At 44.9% G+C, this 21,730-nt stretch overlaps 1 protein-coding gene across 6 annotated transcripts in view; it reads right to left on the bottom strand.

The window, feature by feature from the left end:
• Window positions 1-21,730, bottom strand: part of ADAM23 (ADAM metallopeptidase domain 23) — a 270,352-nt gene that overhangs the window by 108,887 nt on the left and 139,735 nt on the right. For all 6 annotated transcript variants that reach the window (XR_014713559.1, XM_084643108.1, XM_084643111.1 and 3 more), the window contains exon 4: window positions 1,011-1,074. Coding sequence is in view for 5 of the 6 variants with exons in the window: in XM_084643108.1 (XP_084499234.1) it covers window positions 1,011-1,074 (64 nt within the window). In the remaining variant the exon portion in view is untranslated. The remainder of the gene's footprint in view (window positions 1-1,010; window positions 1,075-21,730) is intronic.

The following is a 21,730-nucleotide window of genomic DNA, read 5'->3' as shown; positions in this document are numbered from 1 at the left end:
AAATTGATACATTAGAATAAAAGGTACTATATTTGAACTCTAATTAAGATCCTCAATGAGGAGGTCAGATTAAGCAAATGGAGATACAGCAACCAGACAAATAGCAACCACATAAAGGGTGAAATTCACCTGGTTTAGAGGGCGTAAAAGTAAGATTTACATATTGTGCTGTCCTTCTGGCCCTCTAAACAGAGGCAAGTTTCATGAATAGTGACTTGCAACTTCTACTATACTCTGACATTTATAGCTATTTTAAAAGTCTAAGAGTTCAGTTAACTTAAACAAAGACATTCTTGCCTTAACATTTATTTTATATCCTTCCTTTCTCTCTGCTATTCTACATCCCAGTAATATAGTAATCTTCCCTTGTGCTATCTAAATCAAACAAAAACTTATCTATTTTTGTTCCCCCATCTCCTCAAAGGACTAGGGTCATGCAATCCTCTCTCTCAAGGGTGAAATTTATCTCTGTCCAAAGCCTATGCACTGCTTAAATTCTACTTTAGCTCTAATTTGAGAACTTAAGTGGTGCATAGGCTTTCTGCTGACATTCTGAAGAGGGGTGAATTTCACTCAGTATGTATTTTTCTGATTCATGGTTTTATAAAAACTCTTGCAAAGAAAAGCCATTGTAAGTTTGTTTACTGACTTTCCGTTACAACTTAGTCTTGCACTTTATGCGAAGGACTGGTAAATGTTTAATGAAGAATTTAGTGATGGTGACCTCTGGTGTGGGAGCAACTGAAAAAAATTATACTTTAGAAAGTGTAGCTTTCATCTTTGGCACTTTCGTTTGTGGCTAACTGCCCACACTTTTTACAACTTTGCTCCAGTCATCTGCTGAAGAATCTTCATCAGCTAGACAAGATCACAATTCCTTGAGATATGTGGTAAATGCCTTCTGGTATTTGATAAATATTGTAAAAAACAAAGAAAGTTTGTGTTTTACTGCATTATCATTGTATGGGGGAGAGGGGAATAAGTCTCTGTTATTTAATATATATATGTACCTTCGAAAATTGTGGTTTTCCGTCTTCATAGTGAATCTCCACATAATCGGAGGATAACAGATCACTGTAAAAAAAAAAAGAAAGATTTTGTGTGGTATTTCTTAAAAACAGAAACAAAAATGTAGATGTAATCACTGTAATTTTATGATATTAGCTGAAAACCTTGAATCATTTTTTTCTAACCTAGGAAATTAAAAGAATCAAGACAGCTGTCTCCAGCTGTTGCATTTTGAGGCAAGAAAGACTTTAGACTTGGGGGAATTTGACTCACTGGCTGAATTTCCATTATGTTAGTTTCAGAGTAACAGCCATGTTAGTCTGTATTCGCAAAAAGAAAAGGAGTACTTGTGGCACCTTAGAGACTAACCAATTTATTTGAACACAAGCTTTCGTGAGCTACAGCTCACTTCATCGGATGCATACTGTGGAAAGTACAGAAGACCTTTTTATACGCACAAACCATGAAAAAATGGGTAGTGGAAAACACCCATTTTTTCATGGTTTGAGTGTATAAAAAGGTCTTCTGTACTTTCCACAGTATGCATCCGATGAAGTGAGCTGTAGCTCACGAAAGCTTATGCTCAAATAAAGTGGTTAGTCTCTAAGGTGCCACAAGTACTCCTTTTCATTATGTTAGTCTTACATTAGTATGATTTCATTTGTTTTTAATGTATACAATACTTAAAATTAATATAAACTGATTCTATGCATTTTGTTTCCACTGGATCTAACTGACCAATGTATGGTTAGTTTCATTATTGTTTTCAAATAAGTATTATATTTATTATTCATACCAAAACAACACACAGACACAGTGCCTGTCCCAGGACCTTGAAGTCTATAGAGAGAAAAAACATGTTACAGATTATCTATTAACCCTAATCACCCCTCTTCCTAACTATTATATTAGTTCTTTACTCAACCTTCATTTACAAACTCAAACTATTTTAGTAACTCTTTTAACATTTCTTTTCAAAGCCTCTAATATCCTGGCAGGACTATCCCCTATTTCTTTCACATCTCATCTTTTCTCAACTCAATCTCACCCTTTATCCTTCCTACACTTCCTTGCCTGAAAACTCCTTCTCCCTCCGCAAAAGTCCCCATTCTGTCAAAGAGATGAGGAAAAAGAATAAAACACAGCCCTAATACTAGAGGGGATCGTGGGCAGTGGTGAGCTGGAGCCGGTTCGCACCGATTCACTAGAACCGGTTGTTAAATTTAGAAGCCCTTTTAGAACCGGTTGTTCCGCGAGGGGCAACTGGTTCTAAAAGGGCTTCTAAATTTAACCGGCCAAAAGTGGCGCCTTAGGCGCCGACTCCATGGGTGCTCCAGCCCTGGAGCACCCAAGGGGAAAATTTGGTGGGTGCACAGCACCCACCAGCAGCTCCCCGCCCCGCCCCACCCCCGGCCCCAGCTCACCTCAGCTCCACCTCCTCCCCTGAACGCACCACCCCGCTCTGCTTCTCTGCCCCCACAGGCTTCCCGCGAATCAGCTGTTCACACGGGAAGCCGGGGCGGGCTGAGAAGCAGGAGGCGGCTTCGCACACAGGCCCAGGGAGTCGGAGGTGAGCTGGGGCGAGGGGGGTGTGAGGAGGGCCGCCCGCACCGCAGCAGGTAACCTGGGGGGGGGTGCGGCGCAGGGGAACCACTCCGCACCCCAGCTCACCTCCACCACCCTCAGCCTGAGTGGGAAGCCGCCACCTGCTTCTCAGCCCTCCCAGGCTTCCCGCCGAACAGCTGATTCACGGGAAGCCGGGGGGGGGGGGAGGGCACGGAGAAGGAGAGCGGGGGCGGTGCATTCAGGGGCGGAGGCGGAGCGGAGGTGAGGTGAGCTGGGGGCCGGGCGCGGGGCAGGGAGCTGCCGGTGGGTGCTCTGCACCTACCAAATTTTCCGGAGTCAGTGCCTAAGGCGCCACTTTTGATGTAATCAGTGGGGGGAGCGGCCGCTCCCTCTGCTCCCCCCAGCTATGCTCCCCCGCCCCTAGGAGGCAGAGGGACCTGCCGGATGCTTCCTGGGAGCTGCCCCAGGTAAACAATGCCAGGACTCCCCACCTCGTCCCCCGGCAGGTCCCTCTGGCTCTTAGGGGTGGTGTGGGCATCCACTACAGTGGTCCATGAGACCCTCCTGCCCAGTTCTGGGGGCAGTCAGGGGACAGGAGTAGATGGGGCAGGGGTCCTGGGGGGAGTGTCAAGGAACGCGGGGGGTTGGATGGGGCAGGAGTCCTGGGGGGCAGGGGTGGGCAACGACCTCCTCCTGGGGTGAGGAGGGAACTGGTTGTTAAGATTTTGGCAGCTCATCACTGATCATGGGTGTAGTGGAAACATGCTGGCTACTCCAACAGCTAAAGACTTGGGTGCCAGAGGGCTGGCTCCACTCATGGAAAGAGGGGCTTCTGCTTCATGTAGTGTTTGGGGGAGTGGGAGCAGCATTGGTCCTGGTGTTCCCAGACTGCCCTGCTGCCACTGCCCAGCAGATGAGAAGGGAACCATAAAGGGATATTCTCCTATCCCCACCAGCCCTTTGTCTCAGTCTATATATCTGGGACAGTTTCAATGCCCCAACCACAATGAATTAGCGCTCAATCCAACAAGACTTTGGGCACTTTGGCCCTTATAAAGTAAAGCAATTAAACATATGTTCATAGCACTTCTCACATGCTCAGTTATGCAAATTATGTGAGACAGTGCATCATATTGATGGACAGCATCCTAATCATCTTGCACTGTCTCCCAGTGCTAGCATCTCCCCAATGCCTGGCACAAGTTTCTGCCTCACTGTGCCAAACGACACTAGCAAACAGCCTAGATAGTATCTGAGCTCTACTTAGTAATGCTGGAGACACATCAATATGCACTGCAACCTTTTGGAATCACTAAGGAGAGGCTTAAACATAACTGTCTCTAGTGGTTTGTGGTCTGATTGTATTATTTTATAGGGTGACCATATTGGTAGAATCACTCTACCCTAACACCGCAGCCAATCATTCTTTTTCTAATTGGATGTACCCTTCCGCAGTTTCTACCAAAACTCTACTGGTGTATGCAATCGGCAGCTTCTGCAACACAGCTACCCTTAGTCCCTTCTTGGCTGCATCACATTGTAGTGTCATTTGTTCTCCAAGCCGGTAGTATTTTAACTTAGGGCATCTGTAATAAGTTTCTGCTTTCTTTCAAATGCTTGCTGTTTTGGCATTGACCAGTCTCATCCCACATTCTGCCTTGAATGTTGATCTATGAGATCTGTCACTGTTGCCAAATGAGGACAGAATTTAGATAGGAAGTTTAATTACTGCTCTAAATTACTTGAGGGTGAGGCAGGTACCTGATCCAAATATAGAGGACGACCAAAAGGTGCCCCTTACTCCACCTGTTTCCCTTCAGCACAGCTCACTGGAATGCAGAATCTGGTCCATCATCTGGGTCTACTGGCCAGAGCACTCTCTTCGCACAGGATACATATGCAAAGGCTTGGAAATTCAGTTTGCAGTGTCTCAGAAACGTAAATGAAGCCCAAACTGCAACTCGGCAGATTTTCTCTACCAAAGAATGTGTCCATTGCAGATGTTTTGGATCTGGGCAACATGGAGGGAAGACATATTCTTTGCAAGGAGGAAAGGACCTTGAATATTAAGCCAGGGAGTATTATCTTTTCATCATGTAATACACAGGGTACTGTTCTTCACATATTCTACTAGCAGAGGTGCTGATGACTGTGAAGCAGATTTTGTTACAAAGAAAAGCATGGATCTATTGAATTCTAGGGCTCAACAGGAAGAGCAGTATATGCCTGAATCACAAGATTCAGGTCCCATCCAAGATCAAGATATGATTCCTGATCCTCAAAGACTCATCCTCCTTTTATGCCATGAACAGAATATAAATGCTTCGTATCCTACAGTTGAACCTAGAGTTGCAAACTGATCAGGCAACCACACACCTCATTTGGAACTGGAAGTACGCAATTAGGCAGCAGCAGAGACAAAAACAAACAAAAAAAATCAACCAAATACAGTATACAGTTAAACTACTCAAAAAAAGGGAAAGCAGCATTTTTCTTCTCCATAGTAAAGTTTCAAAGCTGTATTAAGTCAATGTTCAGTTGTAAACATTTGAAAGAACTATAACATTTTGTTCAGAGTTATAAACAACCACCATTCCGGAGGTGGTCGTAACTCTGAGTTTCTACTGTATTCTGAAAGGCCAGAAGGGCTGTCCTCAATGCTAAGAAATGTATTTGTTTCCTATCTGAGCTGGACCAGGTTCCCTCAGCTATAAGGTGTTCCTGATCACATCCATTTTGGTAATTTTTTATTTGGAATAGTGAATTCTGTCTTTAAAGTCAGACTGGATTTCTAGAACTACCATTTAATGGAATATCAAACTGTTGGAAACCCACACCCTCCCGTTCATTACATCTGGAGAGTAATTCTAGACCTGGAGCATAAACCTCATCAGTTTCCTCATATGCAAACTGATTTCAGGAAGTAATCCTGTGCAGGAGACTATGAGACTTGCCATTTGGAAAGCCAGTCTAATGGGAAGTGCTCCTGAAGCTTTGGTTGATTCAAGTGTGAATCTTGCTGATTGTCTCCTCTGTGTCATGATGCACAGGCCTTGAACGCAAGTCTGCAGGGTTCACAGGAGCAGCCATGCTCCAACCCTCTACTTGGCCTACTGACTACTGCTTACCCAGGTCCAGACCCAGTTTGAGGCTCTGCCCCAGAGGTCCTTAGCACACAGAAATTTCTTTAAAAAATAAATTTGTTAGTCTCTAAGGTGCCACAAGTCCTCCTTTTCTATTAGCTCTACAGGATACATTAACTTCATCTGCACGGCATATAGCAATGACCATATAGGATGGGATTTTCAAAAATGTCTGAGGGTATTAGGCATCCAGTTCTCACTGACTTTCAATGGAATTGAATATCTGACTCCATTAGCCATTTTTGAAAATCCCACCAAAAGTCTTTAATCTTCAGACGAAAACTTTTCCATATCATTTTGGAGTACTGCTTCTGGATTAATTTTATATCTCATATTTGTAGATGTAATTAGACTTTGTGGCAAGAGTCCGTTTGGTCTAACTGTTGAGCTTATAAATGCCACTGATTCCCGGTGGCACCCTAACTTTACCTGCTATGCTGCTGCTGTTTCAAACCAAACTGACCTGAGCACCACTAACAAAGTGGGTTTAATAATTTCTCTGAACCCTTTTTCTCACTACATAACTCAAATGGTAAAACAGAATGATACAAAGTAAAAAATTTGCATAAGGAAACAAAGGATCAGGCCACACACTTACAAAGTCATATTGAATCCATATGCATATATTAAGATTGCACAATGTAATTAGTAATTACACAGAAAAAAAACTACATAAAAAGAATGTTAGGGTTGCAAAGTCAAGTACTCAAAAGTTAGAAAATGTCAGAATTGAGGTCACTCATGCAGCTTTAAGGGAGCCATGTTAACGCTCCACAGGCAACCACAGTTCTGGCATTTTCTGCCACTTTAAAACTATTCTTTTAATGGAGGGGTGTGTGTGCGCGCATGCACAATTTCCTTGGGTTTTAGAACAGCAAACTGAAAAACCAAATTATACCATGTGGCATTGACACCCAGATAGGCCATCATCATGGCTGTAACCTTCAAAGCCACCCCACAGACTTCCGTCACATGAACTAATGGAGTAACTGACAACAGTAGCAGTTTCTCATCCTCTATGTGGAACAGCCACCAGAGGGGAAGAGTCACATGCTTTGCTGGGGATTCCACAGATATTTGCTGATAACACAAATGTTGAGACTGAAGACTCTTTGGTTCATTACTGTTTCTATGGGGAAAATAATTTAAATAGTTACAGACTCTTTTGCATGTTCCCCTCAAGCCTGATCCCTTGTACTCTCATTCCTTCCAGCCTGTCCCTGCCTCAGTCCTGTCTTCCCCCAGCCCCAAACCAACTCCTAATTCCAGCCTATTCATGTAGACAGTCCCAATCTCAATTTCTCTGGACTCTTCATCCCAGTCAGTCTTATTGCCCATCTGAGTCCCAGTCTTCCCCACTATCATAGCTCCCAGTCCTACTTTTCCTCCATAAACTCCTCATCAGAGTCTCCCTGACCAGCGAGCCCCAGTCCTCCCACCAGCCTTCTCATCCCATCTCAGTCTCTCATCCACCCCACACTGTTCCTAGTCGGAGACTCCCTCCTCAGGCTCCTGGTCCCAGTCTCCTGCCCCATTCCCTCACAACTCTTCATTAGATCTCAGTCTTACTGTCCCCGGCAGCTGTTTCCACTCTGGGGTCCCAGTCTTCTTGACAAGCCAGTCCCCTCATACAGCCAGCTCCTAACCTTCCTCTCCCAGGCTCCTTATCCCAATCTAGTCTCCCCACCACTTCTTCGCCCAGTCCTGTTCTTGTCCCCCTCTGCATTCCTCCTCCAGAACATGTGGGCCCAACAAGAAACTGGAAACCTCTTGCAGTTGTTGCCTGAAGCCAAGGGCAAAGCTGACAGAATCTGGAATTGTGGAGTATCTTCTATGACAGATCAACCTGGGCATCTGGCAATGCCTCACTCAAGGTGCTAAGCACCATCAAATCAATGTGTTAAAGCACCAAACTTAAACATGGGTTGATTATACCAATACACTGATCAGGATGAAGGATGCCTCAAGGTGCTGAGGCATAACTTTGCAGCCTCTCCCATCAAATCTACATTGTTAAAAGAGGTACTGGCACAGATGGAATGTTTGACAACTAATTTAAAAAGAACAAAGCAAAGTACACACCATGAATTTACCTATTAAGTTTGACATTTCAAAGTTAATCATTTTTCTTTATCCTATCAGGATGAAAATTGTCAGGATTTTTTTTTAATTCAGAAAAACATTTTTTTAAAATCCTTTCATAGCCCTGGTCTGCACTAGGACTTTAGGTCGAATATAGCAGCATTAAATCGATGTAAACCTGCACCCGTCCACATGATGAAGCCCTTTATTTCGACTTAAAGGGCTCTTAAAATCGATTTCCTTACTCCACCCCTGACAAGTGGATTAGCGCTTAAATCGGCCTTGCCGGCTCGAATTTGGGGTACTGTGGACACAATTCGACGGTATTGGCCTCCAGGAGCTATCCCAGAGTGCTCCATTGTGACCGCTCTGGACAGCACTCTTAACTCAGATGCACTGGCCAGGTAGACAGGAAAAGAACCCCGAACTTTTGAATCTCATTTCCTGTTTGGCCAGCGTGGCAAGCTGCAGGTGACCATGCAGAGCTCATCAGCAGAGGTGACCATGTTGGAGTCCCAGAATCGCAAAAGAGCTCCAGCATGGACCGAACGGGAGGTACGGGATCTGATCGCTGTATGGGGAGAGGAATCCGTGCTATCAGAACTCCGTTCCAGTTTTCGAAATGCCAAAACCTTTGTCAAAATCTCCCAGGGCATGAAGGACAGAGGCCATAACAGGGACCCGAAGCAGTGCCGCGTGAAACTGAAGGAGCTGAGGCAAGCCTACCAGAAAACCAGAGAGGCAAACGGCCGCTCCGGGTCAGAGCCCCAAACATGCCGCTTCTGTGATGAGCTGCATGCCATTTTAAGGGGTTCAGCCACCACTACCCCAGCCGTGTTGTTTGACTCCTTCAATGGAGATGGAGGCAATACGGAAGCAGGTTTTGGGGACGAAGAAGATGATGATGATGAGGAGGTTGTAGATAGCTCACAGCAAGCGGAGAAACTGGTTTTCCCGACAGCCAGGAACTGTTTCTCACCCTGGACCTGGACCAGTACCCCCCGAACCCACCCAAGGCTGCCTTCTGGACCCAGCAGGCAGAGAAGGGACCTCCGGTGAGTGTACCTTTTAAAATGCTATACATGGTTTAAAAGCAAGCATGTGAAAGGATTACTTTGCCCTGGCATTCGCGGCTCTCCTGGATGTACTCCCAAAGCCTTTGCAAAAGGTTTCTGGGGAGGGCAGCCATATTGCGTCCTTCATGGTAGGACACTTTACCACTCCAGGCCAGTAACACGTACTCGGGAATCATTGTACAACAAAGCATTGCAGTGTATGTTTGCTGGCGTTCAAACAACATACGTTCTTTATCTCTCTGTGTTATCCTCAGGAGAGTGAGATATAATTCATGGTCACCTGGTTGAAATAGAGTGCTTTTCTTCAGGGGACGCTCAGAGGAGCCCATTCCTGCTGGGCTGTTTGCCTGTGGCTAAACAGAAATGTTCCCCGCTGTTAGCCACAGGGAGGGGGGAGGGTTGAGGGGGTAGCCACGCAGTGGGGGGAGGCAAAATGTGACCTTGTAACGAAAGCACATGTGCTATGTATGTAATGTTAACAGCAAGGTTTACCCTGAAAGAGTGTAGCCACTGTTTTATAAAGTGTGTCTTTTTAAATACTGCTGTCCCTTTTTTTTTCTCCACCAGCTGCATGTGTTTCAATGATCACAGGATCTTCTCCTTCCCAGAGGCTAATGAAGCTTAGAAAGAAAAAAAAAAAAGCACTTGAGATGAAATGTTCTCCGAGCTCATGCTGTCCTCCCACACTGACAGAGCACAGACAAATGCGTGGAGGCAAATATGTCAGAGTGCAGGAAAGCACAAAATGACCGGGAGGAGAGGTGGCGGGCTGAAGAGAGTAAGTGGTGGGCTGAAGACAGGGCTGAAGCTCAAATGTGGCAGCAGTGTGATGAGAGGAGGCAGGATTCAATGTTGAGGCTGCTGGAGGACCAAACCAGTATGCTCCAGTGTATGGTTGAGCTGCAGCAAAGGCAGCTGGAGCACAGACTGCCACTACAGCCCCTGTGTAACCAACCACCCTCCTCCCCAAGTTCCATAGCCTCCACACCCAGATGCCCAAGAACGCGGTGGGTGGGCCACATACCAACCAGCCACTCCGCCACAGAGGATTGCCCAAAAAAAAGAAGGCTGGCATTCAATAAATTTTAAAGTTGTGAACTTTTAAAGTGCTGTGTGGCATTTTCCTTCCCTCCTCCACCACCCCTCCTGGGCTACCTTGGTAGTCATCCCCCTATTTGTGTGATGAATGAATAAAGAATGCATGAATGTGAAGCAACAATCACTTTATTACCTCTGCAAGCAGTGATCGAAGGGAGGAGGAGAGGGTGGTTAGCTTACAGGGAAGTAGAGTGAACCAAGGGGCGGCGGGTTTCATCAAGGAGAAACAAACAGAACTTTCACACCGTAGCCTGGCCAGTCATGAAACTGGTTTTCAAAGCTTCTCTGATGCGTACCGCGCCCTCCTGCGCTCTTCTAACCGCTGGCTGCGCGTAACCAGCAGCCAGGTGATTTGCCTCAACCTCCCACCCCACCATAAACGTCTCCCCCTTACTCTCACAGATATTGTGGAGCACACAGCAAGCAGTAATAACAGTGGGAATATTGGTTTCACTGAGGTCTAAGCGAGTCAGTAAACTGCGCCAGCGTGCCTTTAAACGACCAAATGCACATTCTATCACCATTCTGCACTTGCTCAGCCTGTAGTTGAACAGCTCCTGACTACTGTCCAGGCTGCCTGTGTATGGCTTCATGAGCCATGGCATTAAGGGGTAGGCTGGGTTCCCAAGGATACATATAGGCATTTCAACATCCCCAACAGTTATTTTCTGGTCTGGGAATAAAGTCCCTTCCCGCAGCTTTTGAAACAGACCAGAGTTCCTGAAGATGCGAGCGTCATGTACCTTTCCCGGCCATCCCACGTTGATGTTGGTGAAACGTCCCTTGTGATCCACCAGAGCTTGCAGCACTATTGAAAAGTACCCCTTGTGGTTTATGTACTCGGCGGCTTGGTGCTCCGGTGCCAAAATAGGGATATGGGTTCCGTCTATGGCCCCACCACAGTTAGGGAATCCATTGCAGCAAAGCCATCCACTATGACCTGCACATTTCCCAGGGTCACTCCCCTTGATATCAGCAGATCTTTGATTGCGTGGGCTACTTGCATCACAGCAGCCCCAACAGTAGATTTGCCCACTCCAAATTGATTCCCAACTGACCGGTAGCTGTCTGGCGTTGCAAGCTTCCACAGGGCTATCGCCACTCGTTTCTCAGCTGTGAGGGCTGCTCTCATCTTGGTATTCATGCGCCTCAGGGCAGGGGAAAGCAAGTCACAAAGTTCCATGAAAGTGCCCTTACGCATGCGAAAGTTTCGCAGCCACTGGGAATTGTCCCAGACCTGCAACACTATGCGGTCTCACCAGTCTGTGCTTGTTTCCCGAGCCCAGAATCGGCGTTCCACAGCATGCACGTGCCCCATTAGCACCATGATGCATGCATTGGCAGGGCCCATGCTTTCAGAGAAATCTGTGTCCATGTCCTGATCACTCACGTGACCGCGCTGACGTCGCCTCCTCGCCCGGCATCGCTTTGCCAGGTTCTGGTGCTGCATATACTGCTGGATAATGCGTGGGGTGTTTAATGTGCTCCTAATTGCCAAAGTGAGCTGAGCGGCCTCCATGCTTGCCTTGGTATGGCGTCCGCACAGAAAAAAGGCACGGAACGATTGTCTGCCGTTGCTCTGATGGAGGGAGGGGCGACCGACGACACGGCTTACAGGGTTGGCTTCAGGGAGCTAAAATCTACAAAGGGGGTGGCTTTACATCAAGGAGTATTTCAGGCAGGACTTCACGGAGGGTTCCAATAAGAAATGGTGCACCTAAGTTATTGTTCTTATTGGAACAAGGAGGTTAGCCTGGCCTCTGATTGATACATGGCTAGATTTACCTCGCTGCACCTTCTCTGTGAGTGACTGCAGTGTGACCTAGACAGGGGAGGCGGGGAAGCAAATGAGTACAAAACAAATCTGGTCTATTTCTTGTTTTGATCCACTCCATCTATCTTTTACATCTTTGGCTGGCAGAAGATGGTGCAGAAGGACTGCATGCCATCCACATCTCATGGCTGCTCGGCAGAAGATGGTACAGTACGACTGCTAGCCATCCTCATCTCTTGCCTGCCTGGCAGAAGATGGTACAATACGACTGCTAGCCATCCTCATCTCTTGCCTGCCCGGCAGAAGATGGTACAATACGACTGCTAGCCATCCGTATCGCCTGCCTGCTCACCATAAGACGGTTCAATAGGACTGACTGCAGGACTAAAGAGAATGACCTGGTCAAGTCACTCCAAATTTAGTCCCTGCGCCCATGTCTGCCCAGGCGCTCCCAGCCGACGTGGCCAGGAGCACCTCGGACACGATGAGGACGGCTACCAGTTGTACTGCACCGTCTGCTGCCAGAAATCAATGGGTTGCTACTACTGTGTAGCAATGCCGTACCGCGTCTGCCAGCACCCAGGAGACATACGGTGACGGTTACCTGAGCGGGCTCCATGCTTGCCGTGGTATGGTGTCTGCACAGGTAACTCAGGAAAAAAGACGCGAAACAATTGTCTGCCCTTGCTTTCACGGAGGGAGGGAGAGAAGGGGGGCCTGACGATATGTACCCAGAACCACCCGCGACAATATTTTAGCCCCATCAGGCATTGGGATCTCAACCGAGAATTCCAATGGGCAGCGGAGACTGTGAGAACTGTGGGATAGCTATCCACAGTGCAACGCTCCGGAAGTCAACTCTAGCCTCGGTACTGTGGAAGCACTCCGCCGAGTTAATGCACTTAATGCACTTAGAGCATTTTCTGTGAGGACACACACACTCGAATATATAAAACCGATTTCTAAAAAACCGACTTCTATAAATTCGACCTTATTCCGTAGTGTAGACATACCCATAATTCCAATATGATTAAAAGGATTTTGCTCAAAGTTTCAAAAATAAATTATGCTTCAAAATCAAGCAAGAAAAGTTTCAGTGAAAAGGTGAATGCTTTGCAAAATTATGAATACGTGAAATCAGGGAGTTAGAACTTTTTGCCATCATAATTGTAAGAGTCACTCTGGTCACAACCACATTTGGCAACAATTCAGGAGATGTATGTAGACTGATTCCAGAACAGAAAGACAGAACATTAATGTGATGTCTCGTACCCACACCAAACTGCAATCCAAATTCAGATTGGATGAATGAAATAATGAGAGTGAGGAAGAGTATAATTGCCCTGAACTTTTCCATACTTCTTGGTCCTGTCCGGTTTGATTTTTGAGTCTTGTTCTGACTTGTGCTATCTTGCCTCACTACTTCTTCTTTCTACGATATTTTATTAAATCACAAGACTTTGCCTTATAAACAATAAGCAAAATTAATTTCAAGAAACTAAAGATGGAACCAGTAACAAGACAAGCAATATCTGTGACTTATTTGTGTTTCATATTCTTTAAATTATGTTTATCTTAGGTACTAATAAATCAACTGATTGCTTGTGTATTTTGTACGTGTTTCAAACTCAACACTAATGACAGGGCAACCAGTTGTGAATTGCTTAAATTTTCTGAATTACCAAATAAGCAAACAAAAAACAGTTAGAACTAGGGCTGTAAAAGGTTAACTGGTAAGCATAGTCTTACCGGTTAATTGCCCTAACTGTTAACCCCCGCACCAGCCGGAGCGGGCTCAACCGTGGTACCCGGCCGGAGCAGGTCCAGCCCCAGCCGCACCAGCCAGATGGGCCCCAGTCACTTAAACAGTTAGCCGTTTAAACAACATTTTAAATCATTTAAACTGTTTAACTTTTTTAACGATATTTACATCCCTAGTTAGAACCAAGGATAACCTATCACAAAATATGTTTTGTTGACTTGACAACAGTAGCTTAACCAATATATCATTCTAAAAAGTGAAATAAGTAAGTAATGAGAACTTGCTATAAAATTTTGATACTAGAGCTTTAGGCGGAGGGAGCCAGAACCAGAACCAGATCCTGATCCAAATATAAACATTTGTGCCACTCTGGCAGCACCAACAACCCTTATAACTGACTTAAATGGATACATGGGGGTTCTCCGAAGCATGGCTAAATTCCTGGGTGTGGAAATGTGTAGCCAGTCCTAACCCACCCCTCACAGCTCTAGCAAAAGTGATGTGGTGGGGCCTGCCAGGTCATGGGACATAGCCAAAGTGATGATGTACTCTGGTATTTACAGCTGTGGAATGGCCCTTTGGGAGCTATTTAAACTGGGTGTAATTTAGAACAGCCCTGAGTTACTCAGTCCTGATCAGATTAATTCTATAGCTTAAAAAAAAAGTTCTCAAGTAGAAAGACTCTCTGTAGCCTAGTCTCTATTATCAATCCCAACTATACCCAGGTATACACTTTGCTGAAATAAGATTGTTCGTCTTTAAGTTTATTATTGAACTATACTTCCACTGTGTATTTATAGTAATCTCAATTTTGCTTGCTTCCTTTGAAGCTGCTATGACAAGAATGTCATCCAGGAATAGTATTGCAGACAAATTCCTTGTGATCTCAAACAATAACCAGCATGAGTATTATTTTCATATATTCTCTGCAAGTTGTTTATAGGCCAAATGGTGGTGTTTTGTATTAAAACTGTGGGTTTAAAAAAAGAAAATGTAAGAAATTACTGGAGACAGGGATTAATTGAAACCTCCAGATAACTTTTACTAGATCTGTGAAGTCCCCTAGTATTATTACTGTTCATATGAATAATGTTTCCCTATAGAAGCCCGCAAAAATGGTACATCCATTTAAAATCACTTAAGATCTAGTAGTGCTCTGATTCTTTCTAATTTCTTCCAAACCACCAAAAAAAAAGCTCTCCCTCATCTCCACCCTGCAATTATAGGTTACCAGAATAAAGATGAGAAATAACTTCTTCCTTAGTGCCTGAACGAAAATGGATGGGGATACGTACATCAACTCTACGGAGAATCTCACAATCTGATAAAATCCTTTATAGTATTGTTGTGGATAATGTTCTAGCCACTCTTGAATAAATCCTGATAATCTTCCCCCATTTGAGAGGAGGTATTGAGAGGGAGTCAGGGAATCGTGTTTGACTCTCATGACTGAGGATACATCGCCAGATTCTTTTCTACCTCCTGTGTGATCTCTGTTTAAGAACCAGTTTCTCCTCTGAAACACAGTTTGGGGAGTAGGGACATGAAGAAATTCTTCCTTTATTTATGCTTGAATTCCATCTTTTGAGGAGGAAGGAGCATACTTCTCAGTTATGTCAGCAGTCACATTTAAAGTGGCAGCTTGAATGGCTCTTCAGAATGCTTGAATGATTTCTCAGCATCTCTTTAATGTAGATGTCAGCTTGCCATAGCTTCCACCACGGATTTCTCTCCTAGTGGCAGGACTGAGAGGCCATGGACCCTGAAGAATATCTCAGTTAATCAAAGGAGCTAATCAAAAGCATCTGAAAAAATTAAACTGCCAGAGGTATTTTATAATAATGAATCTTGAGCTTTCATTTTTTGCGACAAGAAGTGCCTCAATGTCATTGCACTATGACAGAACTGCTTTGGAAAAGTAAGTGACAAAACTGACGTTTTAAGAGATACTATAGCTTCCTCAAAATTGCATCTTAATTATTCCTCTGCTCTTCTGTCTGCTGGATCTTTAGCAGAGGGGAAAAAATTCTGTGCATGGGAATCACCTTATCTTTAGCCAGGTCTACAATTAGGCTTAGCAGGATTCGATTTAAATTGACAGATGTCAGTAAGCACGGATTTCAGCTGACACACTGAAATCAACGAAAAAAGATATATATCAGTAACAGCTAGGGTGAGGGAGCCTCCCTCCAGCATCTAGCACTTGCAGGATTCAGGTGCCACTGGCCCTGTGGCAGCACAGAGAGCCCTCTGCAGCACTCCTGTCATGAGACTACCTGAGCGGGACTGTGACAGTGGAGCTGCAGAGAGCTCCCTGCACGATCACCGGGCCAGTGACACTGGATCCCTGCAGGCACAAGGTGTGGGGAAGGCTGTGGTCCTGGCAGGGCAGAGCAGAGATCCCCTGCCAGGTCTGGGAGGACAATGATGAGCCCCTGGCCATGGAGGGGCCACCCCGCTGCTGAATGGCTCCTGCCCAAAGAGAGAGCCATTTAGCGGTGGTGTAGCCTCCCCATAAGCTGGAGGGCTCATGCTGCTCCTTGCAGTCCTGGCCAGGGTTTTCTGCTCTGCCCCACCAGGACCACAGCCTTCCTTCGCACCTTGCGCCTGCAGGGTTCTAGTGTCACCAGCCCTCTGGCAGCACAGGGAGCCCGCTGCAGCTCTGCTCACTCACTCACCAGCCAGGAGTGAAACGATAATCTTGGGCAGGATCTGGTCAGCAGCAGGGTGGCCTGCCCCACATCCAGGGGTTGTCCTCCTCCCCTGGACCTTGCACCTGGGTGTCTTGGCCCCTCGGCCATGCACGGAGCCCCCTACAGCCCCAATGTCAGGTCTGCCTTAACCCCAACCCTTCCCCCTTAATTTCTCGCAACTGTAAAAACTGAAATAGTTAAGTTTTTTTTAAACCAATATTAATTGTCAAAATTGGAAAAAAAATAAAAATAAAATCTGCCATGCCTAACTATACCATATGTATGCACCATTGGAATAGTGGACAATTCTGATTTATCCATTTGCATTTTATTAAATTTCATCAATGTCTGAAGGCATTAACCTTTCTTGATATGTTCCCATTGAGTACTATTTACCGAAGATTAAACAAGATGTTTATACTTACAAAGAGGAAAAAAAACCTTTACTTTTTGTTTCTTTTCCTCTTCCAGGTTTGACTGAACTCCCAACATGTTCTCAACCCTATTATTATTATATATTAGCAGGGCTGTCAATTAATCGCAGTTATCTCACATGATTAACTCAAAAAAATTAACTGTGATTAATCACAGTCTTAATCACACTGTTAAGTGATAGAATACCAAGTGAAATATTTGTGGATTTTTTTCTACGTTTTCAAATATATTGATTTCAATTACAACACAGAATACAAAGTGAATAATGCTCGCTTCATATTATTCTTTTTATTACTAATATTTGCACTCTAAAAATGATAAAAAATAAAGAGTATTTTTCAATTCACCTCATACAAGTACTGAAGTACAATCTCTATCATGAAAGTGCAACTTACAAATGTAGATTTTTTTTTGTTACATCACTGCATTCAAAACCAAAGAAATATAAAACTTTAGAGCCTACAAGTCCACTCAGTCCTACTTCTTGTTCAGCCAGTCCTGAAGACAAACAAGTTTGTTTACATTTAAGCTCCCTGCTTATTATTTACAATGTCACCTGAAAGTGAGAACAGGCATTCACATGGCACTTTTGCAGCTGGCAGTGCAAGGTATTTACATGCCAGATATAAAAATTCTATTAAAGCTAATGTTAAAAAAATTATATAATACACAGGTTGAGTCTGGGTATAGTGCTTAGATTATACACAAATACAAAGTTTGTTTTGAAAAGTCATATGATACATAGAACACATAATCACCAGCAATCAGCAATCACCCAAATTTAGGTGAATAGATTTAACAATACAGTTTAGATATTAGAATCCAAATACTCGGATACATGACTCATGAAAAGTTGTACAGAGATTTGGTTGTGGAAAGCAAAACATATCAATGAATGGAGATTGTCCCTCTGTAATTGAGAATTTAGGGTAGGTTGTCCATTTAGAAAATACAATCCCTGAGGAAAGTATTTCAGTTACTTTCCTGACTTCTCATCGGCACTCCAGCTCATCCCTTCTGGTATTGCCGATGTCCGGTGAGGTGTTCTATATAGATGTCCCTCGACCATCTGACGGGGTCCAACACCATGAGTTGCCGTGTCAGCCGAGCATAACATTGACCGATTCCGCATTCTCTCAGCACTTGCTCTTTACTGGGGTCCCATGCACCCAAGACTCCGACAATCAGTGCATGTGTCTGAACCTGGTAACCCTTAGCTCTCAAGGTTTCAGCCAGAGGGGCGTATTACTCCACCTGTTGAGCTCAGGCATCGTGGAAGGCCAGGGTCCTGTTCTCGAAGGGCACTGTGATGTCCACCATGGCAATCTTCTTCTGGTCCTCGTTGGTGATGACAATGTCCAGTCGCAGTTGGCTGTTGGTTCCAGGGATGGCAGAGTTTACGACAACCTTCCTGCTGGGTGGCAGGATGGCTCTGGCCAGTCAATCTTGGATGGCATTGTGTCGCAGCTGCCAAGCTCTCGAATGGGGCTTGCAGCTACAGAGGATGTGGGGTAGCATCTCGTTGACATAGCCACACTTCCTGCATCGCTTGCCCTGATTCCCATGGTAGATGGCTCTGTTCAGTAGGACACAGATGAGCTGGGCCCTGTGGATGAACCTCCAGTCGGCAAATCGGGTGAAGCTGCCCCTGGGGAGGAAGTGGTTGTTGGTGTCCCACTTGCACGTCACCTTGAACACCTTGCCCTGGTCCAGCTTCCAGTTCAGGTCTTCCCACATATTGGCAGCAGATGGCATCCTTCAGGGTCCTCTCCAGCATGGTTCTAGTTCTTGGAGTGATGATAGTGTGAGCTGTATTCTTCACTTGTGGCACCAGGACTCCCAGCTCCTGGCATTCCTTGCACAACGTCCAGTGGCAGCTGATATGCTTCTCCAGTCATCATGTAGAGTTGCAGGCACGAGTCCAGAATGAAGCAAAGTCTCTCGTCTCTCCTCTCTTCCAAATTCACCTTCCAGAGATCCGCTTAGGTAGGTGGCGACATCTTGGTTGGAGGGGGTCCTGGTGATTCGCTTCTTGACGGCATCCTGCAGAGCACTCTCTGCGATGTTCCTCAGTGGGCACATCAGAAGGCGTGAGTGATCACGGCAACGTCGCACAGATCACCCATTCAAGAGACGTTGGTGCCATCCTGCCTGTGCGAGATGTACACCAGTTCATTGCTGGCTCTCTGGGGAAGAAACATCCACTTCTTCACCAGCTGCCATATGGTGTTGTCTGCCTTGCTAAGAGGTATCTTCACCATGGCAGATCCCCTCAGGACAAATGAGATATGGGGGATCAGGAAGGTGTTCAAGCCATTGATCTTCTGCCATGGGGCCAGTAGGGAGGAGTCGATCCTGGCCACACCTAGTAGGATCTCCGCGATGGTATCCTCAGGTGTCTGCTGGACGCGGACACCCATGGGCATGCGGAGATGTTGGTATGCTTGCCTGTTCTCAAGGAAGATCATGGGTTCACCCTGGATCTGAAACGGCGTCTCCTGGACCGAGTCCCTTCTACTGCCATCAATATGCAGCGATGCATACTTCCTGGCATTGAAGCGGAGTCCCAACCAGTTGGCAGCCTGGCTGGTGATGTCAAGCATTTGTTGGAGACTCTCGAAGTTGTCTGCAATCAGGACCAGATCATCTGCATAGGCCAGGATATTCACTCCGTTGTCGCATAGATTGAAAACGCCTAGACCACTGGAGATCGCTCGAATGAGCAGCTCCATGGCTAAGTTGAAAACAATGGGGCTCAGGGGGCAGCCTTGCTTCACGCTGCTATGGATAGGAATTTCGGGCATCACTCCTTCCATGGAACGGATGGTGGTGGTGGTGCAGCCTCCATACGGTTCCCAGACCAGTTGGAGAAAGTTTTCAGGTATCCTGAACTCTCGCAGCATGGCAAAAATGTGCTGGTGGGGCATTGATCCAAAACCATTAGCCAGGTCGAGCCATGCTATGGCACATTGCCTCTGTGCCCTCCTGCCTGTGTGGATGGCAGTCTGAAGGACAAAGTTGTGTTTGCAGCAGCCTTCGCTGACATGAAGCCTTTCTGGATGGAGCTAATGACCAGTCTGTGATCCTAGCCGCAAGGCAGCTGACATACAGTTTGTACATGGGTCTCCAGTTGTTGAGGTTGTCTCGCTTGCCTTTCTTGTAGACGAGCATCGTCATTCACTTCTTCCAGGAGCTGGGAGTATGGCGGAACTGTTTGTATTAGTTGAAAACGGCAGTTAGTACCAGGCAACCGGGGTCTCATTTTTTCAGGAAGTTGTAGCAAATGCATTCTTTTCCTGGGGCTGTGTTTTGGTCTTTGTAAGTCTGGCCTCTACTTCCCATGATATAAAGTCTTGTTCCAGGTCCTCTGAAAGTCAGAACAGGCGTTTGCATGGCAATTTTGTAACTGGCTTTGCAAGGTATTTACGTGCCAGATATGCTAAACATTTGTATAACCTTTCATGCTTCGGCCACCATTCCAGAGGACATGCTTCCATACTGATGATGCTCGTTAAAAAAGAATGCATTAATTAAATTTGTGACTGAACTCTTTGAGGAAGAATTGTATGTCTCCTGCTCTGTTTTACCTGCATTCTGCCATATATTTCATGTTATACCAGTCTCGCATGATGACCCATGTTGTTTGTTTTCAGAACACTTTGACAAATGCAAAGAAGATACCAATGTGAGATAGCTATGATGCTCGACCCAAGGTTTAAGAATCTGAAGTGCCTTCCAAAATCTGAGAGGGCTGAGGTATGGAGCATGTTTTCAGATGTCTTAAAAGAGCAAAACTCCAATGGGGAAACTACAGAACCCGAACCACCAAAAAAGAAAACCACCTTCTGCTGGTGGCATCTGACTCAGATGATGGAAATGAACATGTGTCAGTCAGCACTGCTTTGGATCGTTGTCGAGCAGAACTTGTCATCAGCATGAACGCATGTCCTCTGGAACGGTCATTGAAGCATAAAGGGACATACGAATCTTTAGCGCATCTGGCATGTAAATATCTTGTGACGCTACAACAGTGGCATGTGAACTCCTGTTCTCACTTTCAGATGACACTGTAAACAAGAAACGGGCAGCATTATCTCCTGCAAATGTAAACAAACTTGTTTGTCTGAGCGATTGGCTGAACAAGAAGTAAGACTCTGAATTTGTAGGCTCTAAAGTTTTACATTGTTTTATTTTTGAATGCAGGTTTCTTTTACATAATTCTACATTTGTAAATTCAACTTTCATGATAAAGAGCTTGCATTACAGTCCTTGAAATGGGGGATTGAAAAATATTATTTCTTTTGTTTTTTACAGTGCAAACAATTGTAATAAAAATAAATATAAACTGAGCACAGTACATTTTGTATTCTGTGTTGTAACTGAAATCAATATATTTGAAAATGTAGAAAACATCCAAAAATATTTAAATAAATGGTTATTTTTTTAATCATGCAATTAATCATGATTAACTTTTCTAATGGCTTGACAGCCCTATTTATTAGACATGTTGAATAATACTAAGCTCTTATATAGCAGTTTTCAGCAGTAGATCTGTAAAGAGTAGACCTCTTTACAAAAGAGGTAAGTATAACTTTCCCCATTTTATAGATAGGGAAACTGAGACAGAGAGAGGTGAAGTGATTTAAGTGCCCAAGATCACCCAGAAGTTCAGTGGCAAAAATCAGGCATAGAACCCTGATTCCCAGTCTAGTGCGCTAACCACTAGGTCACACACCCTATAGTCTTCCCTGGTTTTGCAGATTAGACTCATTCTTCCAGATTTAAACAGTTACACCTCTTCACTAGTGGAAGAAGAGTCAAATGAACAATAGAAATGGATGCTGTGTCTACTCTTTTTATTATCTTTTTCTATTATCTTTATTTCATTAAGGTTAATAGAGTATTTATGTTTGTGAGAGAAAAAAAAATTGACTTGACCCGGTCAGTCAGAGAAATGACCACACCAGATTCTGAGACCGTTCCCATAATTTACTTTGGTAGTAGCACTAATCTGATTTCCTATTCCTGAAAAATAATGCCCACTTCTTTGCCATAAGAAGCCATCTTAACAACTCTGGAGGAAATCAGTACCA

Source organism: Lepidochelys olivacea (genome assembly GCF_965140295.1).
Source record: "Lepidochelys olivacea isolate rLepOli2 genome assembly, chromosome: 11".
NCBI lineage: Eukaryota > Metazoa > Chordata > Testudines > Cheloniidae > Lepidochelys > Lepidochelys olivacea.
The sequence above is the reverse complement of the archived record's forward strand: the minus strand, read 5'-3'. Positions and strand labels throughout refer to the sequence as shown.